At 37.3% G+C, this 7,425-nt stretch overlaps 1 protein-coding gene across 3 annotated transcripts in view; it reads left to right on the plus strand.

Moving 5' to 3' along the window:
* Positions 1 to 5,198, plus strand: part of LOC117405102 (male-specific lethal 3 homolog) — a 31,091-nt gene extending 25,893 nt beyond the window's left edge. For 2 of the 3 annotated variants that reach the window (XM_034007896.3, XM_034007898.3), the window contains one exon: positions 4,557 to 5,198. In XM_034007896.3, the coding sequence (XP_033863787.3) occupies positions 4,557 to 4,656 (100 nt within the window). In that variant the 3' untranslated portion in view covers positions 4,657 to 5,198. Of the gene's footprint in view, positions 1 to 3,521; positions 3,672 to 4,556 lie in introns of all 3 variants that reach the window. The other variant, XR_009329517.1, reaches the window with a different exon arrangement.
* Positions 5,199 to 7,425: the final 2,227 nt, after the last annotated feature.

Raw genomic sequence — 7,425 nt, forward strand, 5'->3', positions numbered from 1 at the left:
ACATGGAGACTACTGTGTCTGTAAATAATTTGCAGATATCTTTAAATGCATTTCATTGTATTAGTTGTAGGGCTGGCGACAGGCTGGCTGGTGTTAGTGTTTATTAGACTGTGCTGTGGGCACTCCAATTCATTATTATCTTTATACTGACTGAGAAGATGGCTCAAAGACGAGTACTGAATATGGAAGAAGTGCTTGAACTGTTATAAGATTTGGCTGAAGGAGATTCTGATGGCGGGGTGAGTGATAACGACAGTGACGCATCCTGGGCTGTCGAAACCAGCAGTTCCGACAGTGAAAGTGAGGACACCGAGCCGGATTTACCTGCAGGTCAAACACAAGAAGTGCCGACCAGGGTGAGAGGGAGAGGTAGTGGTCGTGGCAGATCCAGATATCCAGTAATGGAGAAAAGCTGCTGTCACTGCCACTTCAGCACCAAGGACAACTACACCTGCTGCATCAGCTTCTCCAAGTGTAATTCAGGAGACGGGCAATGATGGGACAGTTTGGAAAATTATAAATCCCAGTGATGAGGCTTTGAGAGTACACATCAGAAAATCCAGCGCTGTACTGTGGCAGAGGCACAGCGGGTACTAAATGTTGACCCTTGAGATCTGTCTTTGGAGGAATTACAAGCTTTCATTGCAATCCTGTATGTGCGTGGCGCAAAAGCACAAGAGTCACAAGAGTGGGGTCTCCCTCCTTCAAGGAAACAATGTCACGGAATCGCTTTTGGGAAATCCTGAGATTCATATGTTTTGATTTGAAAACAAGAGCAGCCCGACTTATTACAAACAAATTTGCTATGGCATCAGAGGTCTGGGATAGCTTCATCAAAAATAGCATTGCCTGCTATAAGCCTGGACCTTTCATCACCGTGGATGAGCAGCTGTTTCCCACAAAGGCATGTTGTTACATGGCCAACAAACCAAAGTTTGGCATCAAATTCTGGCTTGCAGCTGGCGTGGATTCCAAATACCTTGTAAATGGTTTTCCCTACCTGGGAAAGGACAAAACACGCCCTACTGGTGTGAGACAGGGAGGCTGTGCTGTGCTGTGCTGTGCTGAGGCTGATGGAGCCGTACTTGGGCAAAGGACGAAATGTCACCACTTATTGTTGTTGTTGTGTTTTTTTTTTTGTTTTTTTTTTACTTCTCTCCATTTGGCCAGGGAGTTGAAGAAAAAAAAAAAAATACACCTTGGTAGGGACTGTGTACAAGGCAAGACAAGCGCTACCACCAACAGCTCAAGCCGTGCGAGCCCCCCTGCACTCCACTCCACTCCACTCCTCTCCTCATGCAGAACAACAGTGCCACTCTGAGGTGTGTACAGGTGTAAAAAAACAACAAAAAAGGGCTTATTCTAAGCTCTCTGCACAAATTAGTGACCATCGGGACTAAACAAAAGCCAGAGACTGTTGCATTTTACAACACAACGAAGTACAGTGTGGCTATACTGGATCAATTGGCACAGCTGCATTCTGTCAAAGGTGGTACTTGCAGGTGGCCTGTGGCTGTTTTTTTATAATGTTTTGGACCTGGCAGCCATCAGCGTTTTGGTTTTGTACAAGGAGTGCACCGGCAACACAATCACATTTTGCAGCTAGCCCTGGAGCTACCGCAGAAATATTTTGGTAATAGACACGAAAGCTGGTAAATGCCCATCAACCTTCAGCCAGCCCTGCGCCCACTGGCACACGGAATAAAAGACAATGCCAGATTGCTGCACCCGTTGGCAAATGCACTGGCACAGTTGAAAAGTGTATTTTCTGTGTAGATTGCACTTAGAAAGCTGTACTAGAGCTCTGAACAGACAGACAGAGCCTTTGAACTCTGTTTCACTCAAAGCATTTTCACGTTATATAAGTTATGTTACATTTTTGTTTTTATGCTATTTTAAGTAGTTATTTGTTTTATAATTTTATGTGCTTACAGCTCTCTACACCTGTTTACACAAGTTTATTGCGTAAAGTTTATTTTATTAGTTTCATGTTTATGTATGTGCTCTTTTTGAAAAATAAGAAGTTTAATTTTCAATGTAAATACGGTGTTTCTGCTCTGAATATTATGTATGATATTCATAAATAAAAAATATTAAGTTGTATCTGATTTGTTTTGTTTTTCATTTTCATATCAAAGCCGTTTTAAAATGGAGCCGCACATTTTGCGGGTGCAGCGGTTGTATGTAGTCTGAAATCTCGGCGGTTCTAGTGTTAAACATATCTCAATGTTTTTTTAGATATCTTAACATGATTTAGAGATCTTAAAATAATTAGAGATATCTATACATTTATTTGAGATATCTCTAAATGATCATTTGCCATACAGATCGGACAGACTTCTAGCTAGACAATGCTTCTATACCCAAGAATGCACTAGTTATTGATTCACAAGGAACAGTCTTCAAAGGGATGCTTCTATAATTTGAGACCAACTAGAAAAAATAAATAAAATGCTGCTGTACACTAGTCCATATGTTTAATTCCAGGAAGGGGAACTGTGCATGTGTTGTTGTGTTTTTTTTTTTTTTTTTTTTTTTTTTAGGAGAAAGTAAAATTATGTGCTTAGTAGGCAAAACTGTGGTATAGCCAAATATTTAATTTCTAAAAATATACAGATAAGTGGGACAGCATCACCAGTGCAGCAAGAATTGATTTTCCGAGTCATGGTTTTTAACCTTCCCAGAGGCAACTTGGAGTGTTCTGAATTAAAAAGGGATCGAAGAGCAGCGTTCCGTTTTAGTGTTTTAGTTTATAATACAATAAGAAAATGCTCCACCGGGCAATGAAACGCAGCAGGACATTGTAAACTTCTCTCTTTGCTAGACCAAGCCACAGTCGTGCCTGCCTGATTAGTTATGCGGCCTGAACTTCATGTTTACTTTGGTATGTTCTACAAAAACGTGATTGATTTGTAAATTATCTGAATAATGATGTCAATATGTCATTTTTCAGGCTGTGATGTGGCATTTTATTTTATTTATTTATTTATTTATTTATTTTAGCTAACTAATTATGTTTTAATAACGTTACTTCACATATTAACAATACAGATTGTGTTATTTTTTTTCAGTCCTTTTGGAGCATGTAAAATGACTTATGAATCTCAATATAGCTGCCCTGAACCTCGGAAACTGTCTGTTGTTGCCTTCCCCCACTGTTGAAGCTTGGTGTACTTCTTGACAGCAACCTCTCCTTTGATGCCAACATCTCCTCCGTTGTCAAGTCTTTCTTCTACCATCTTCGAAACATCTCCAAAGTCTGTCCCTACCTCTCTCTCCCGGATGCAGAGATACTCTGTCATGCATTTGTCTCCTCTCGACTCGACTACTGCAACTCTCTCTATGGTGGTCTCCCCGCACGCGCCATAAACTGACTGCAGCTAGTTCAGAATGCCGCTGCCAGGATCCTTACCAGATGTGAAAAACCTGAACACGTCTTGCCCAGCTACCCTGGCTACCTGTAAAGTCCAGGATTACTTTCAAAACTCTCCTGCTCACCTACAATGTCCTTCATCACACAGGTCCTGAGTACCTCCTCAACCTGCTGACCCACTATGTCCCTGCCCGCAAGCTGAGGTCCTCTGACTCTGGCCTGCTTGCTATCCCCCACACTTGGAGAACGCTGGTTTAGCTTCATGACTACGACTCTCTGGAACTCTCTCCCAGCTTTGGTGCGTGATACTCCCACCGTCGCTCGCTGTAAATCAACTCTCATGACCCACTTGTTCTTTTGCTTTCCATGCTCTTTAACTCTGATATCTGTTATTAGCAGTTGTGGTGTTGCTACTTTTTTTTCTCTCTCGCATCCACATTTTTTTTTACATCCTAGCCTTGTATTTAATATATTATGCATTGTTTTTCACTGTATTTCATGTATTATGCATTTTTTTGTTTGTTTGTTTTTTACACTATCTTGTAAAGCGCTTTGTGATGGTGGTCCACTATGAAAGGCGCTATATAAAAGATTGATTGATAGATACAATTCTAGGTGACGTAAAACTTTTTGCCACAGCTGTACACAGTGAAGATATCGATATATAAATATTGCAATCTAATGCGAGCAATCCCTGTTTTCTCAAGTACTGATGGAAATGACACAAAGCAATACCACCACCCAACTCGGATTTAAACACTGTTGCATAGCTACAGGCTATAACGCCAACCAGATTTACATTGAAACTATTTGCTGCACTTTTTGGTGTGCATTTTAAGTGTTTCAGGGCTGGCACATCTGACAAAGTTACTAGCATAAAAATGAAAGTAAAAGAAAATGATCTTGAATTGATGTAATGGGATTATGTATTCTCTCTAAACCATTGTGCATAAATATTTCATTTTTCTTTAGCAGGTCATAGGTTAGTATAGTTTCAAAATTATCATCCACCTGTACGCATGCGTGATTTCGATTGAGTGAATCTCCACTCTGATATTAGGGTGAGTGAAGCAGGCGTTAGACGATTTCTGCCTATGGAGAGGCTAACTAAAAACCTGTGTTTTGATTGATTGATTTATTTTTATTTTATTTATTTATTTATTTATTTATTTATTTATTGCAGGTTTTTGGCAGAGTTCCATGAGGATTTCTTTCCCGAATCTGCGTATGTATCTGCGTCAGAGGCCCACTACAGCATGAAACACCCACGGGCGATCTACTGATTCAGAAATCAATAATGGAAACAGATCGGAACTTTTCACTTAATGTATGATACATTACAGCTTTTTTGCCCTGTCGCTAACAGCTGAAGCATTAGAGGACTTTGAATGACCTTCATAAAGCCAAGAGGCCTAGTACCTTCATAAGATACTGCTGCTTGGAAGTGATATACAGTGGTGGTGAAGACTGGAACCACATTTGTGCTTTTATCGTTTCTCTGTTGCACTGCATCCCTTTTTTTGTCTGAGCCTTGCATTGACATTTTATTGCTAAATGACTGCATTCCTCTACATGGTGTAGCTGTTCAGTTTTATTTTTGGGCAGAAAATGTGGACAAGCGTTACTGTAAATATGCAGTTCATTGTTTCATTATTTAATGTTTTCGGTGGCAGTTTTACCTTGTTTTAAATACAGCTCCATGGAGTAGAACCACTTGTTCGTAATGGTTTAATGTAAAGAAACTATTTCATTTTCAATAGGAACTTGACTATAAAACTTGTTCCAGAACTATGTTACTTTCTTATATAAACTCGCCTTCACATTGGTTGTTTACAGTACAACATCTCTTCTGTTAGAAATAAAAACAAGCAAGAGTCACAATTAGTGACTTCTAGTATGTGAATAAGTAACACAGACTACAAGAGAGGTATTTCTTGATTGCATAACTGGTCCTTTTTATTTCTCTAAAATATTTACGTATTTGGAACAAATATGTCTACAAAAAACTTCACATAAGAGAGCAAATGAGATACAGGATATAGAGCAGCAGGGTGGCACTGGTAACAGACTAATACATAAATGATAAATGCATCTCTGTGTCGGTTACAATGCACTGTATTTTGGTATGTACTTTGCTTGTATAGAGAAGCTGCAAAGTAGTTGGTACAACATTATTGTGAAAAGTGTATGCATTTATTTTTTTCTTTCACCTGTCAGTGATAGGATGAGGTCCCTGCTGAAATGGACTAATTGTCTGCATCCACAAGGAGGGTGGTTGTTGTTGTTGTTGTTAATACCATTACAAAACATGGTGAACGATAATTTTGGTGTTTTACAGTCTTGTACACAGTTGAGGTACGAGACCTTTGTACAATAAGATTGCCTGTGTATAAGATTGAACTGCTAACCTGTTTTTAAAAACAAATTCCGCCACCAGTACAGAAACAAAACAATGTAAATATCAAAACAAACAGTGGCCTGCAGATTAAGTTTTATCTACAGAAGACCAGGAGAAATTTGTGGAACACCAGAATACAAGAACTCTTAGAAAATAAGCAACATAAATTTAGTAAGAAATTACGTCAGCCACATGCCCTAAGCAGAGGAAATCGTCCAACTGCACCCTCCAAAAAAGCCAAGAAACTTTTCTACTAAAATTCTTTGTAATAATATATGTAGTGTCCCCCACCAAAAAAGATGTTAATAACGTAAAATAATATTGAAGTTTAATAGGAATTGTTAATTTTTTTAAATTATATTTTCCAATGTTCTTCTCAACACTTCTTCAGTTGTTAAACACTGCTAGTTCTAACATTTCTGTCTGGTATGTCACCACATATTATAACAAATAATATCTCTGGCTTTGGTGACATTGATGAATCACTTGAGCTAGCACTCTTATTATTTGTATGTTGCCAGAAACCCTCAATATAATTACAGCCTCATTATGCACAGCACAGCTGGGTGTATATTATTATTATTATTATTATTATTATTATTATTATTATTATTATTATTATTATTATTATTATTATTATTATTACATCCACCTTGTTGCTGTTTCTCTGGATTAATCCATACTGGACCCCTTAAGGTGGGGTTCAGAATTATACACGGACCCTCTATACAGCGTTGCCAATAATTCACTCTTGCACAGTACAGTGCCTCAATGTTCGACCCAACCTAAAAGAAAAGTGCTGTTATTGTAGTAATTGGATGTAGAGATCAATATGGTAATCCTTTATTTATTCCAAGCCAACATTTTGTGCTGTCATCTTGGCATTTTAAACGATGACTGTATTTAATCTGCCACAAACAACAAGAATACAGTCAATCTTCGATTTTTATGTGAAGATTCAATTTAGTTTTACAACATTGTGGAGAGGTAATAAATAACAGACAAATCTGATTTCATCTACATATTATGTAAATAATCAAGTGTGCAGTACAGCTATGGCAAAATGTTTTGCATCAACCTATAGAATTAACTAATTTTGCATCAAAATCGAATGAAACCTGTTGAATAATATTACGTTAACATATTGAACTACATACCGAAAAACATTACGAAACATAATGGTTCCGGTAGACTCTTGCAGTATCATTTTGTAGTTTCTTTGATTACATGTTAAATTATATATATATATATATATATATATATATATATATATATATATATATATATATATATATATATATATATATAATATATTAAATTATTCTCCTAGTTTTCTCATTCTCATAAAATTCTAGCGGATACAAGATTTTTATACAAGATTTTTGGCCATAGCGTTTTATAGTCTTAACAAAACATTTATTGTAATAAAATACAAATTCTAAACACGAGATGGCTTATAGTATGTATTTTACTTTTACTTTTACTTTTTTCTCTTTCTAACTGAACCATTGAGATTGTATTTTCTGGTTGTTACCGGTAGACAATAACTTTTGTATTGTTTAGAAAAGCTTTTTTTTTTTTTTTTTTTTTTTATTGAATTTTATGCAGCCTTACATCTTCATTGTCATTAACGTGAGGTGTGAAACTCTAATGC

Source organism: Acipenser ruthenus, chromosome 9, assembly GCF_902713425.1.
Source record: "Acipenser ruthenus chromosome 9, fAciRut3.2 maternal haplotype, whole genome shotgun sequence".
In the NCBI taxonomy this organism is placed as follows: domain Eukaryota; kingdom Metazoa; phylum Chordata; class Actinopteri; order Acipenseriformes; family Acipenseridae; genus Acipenser; species Acipenser ruthenus.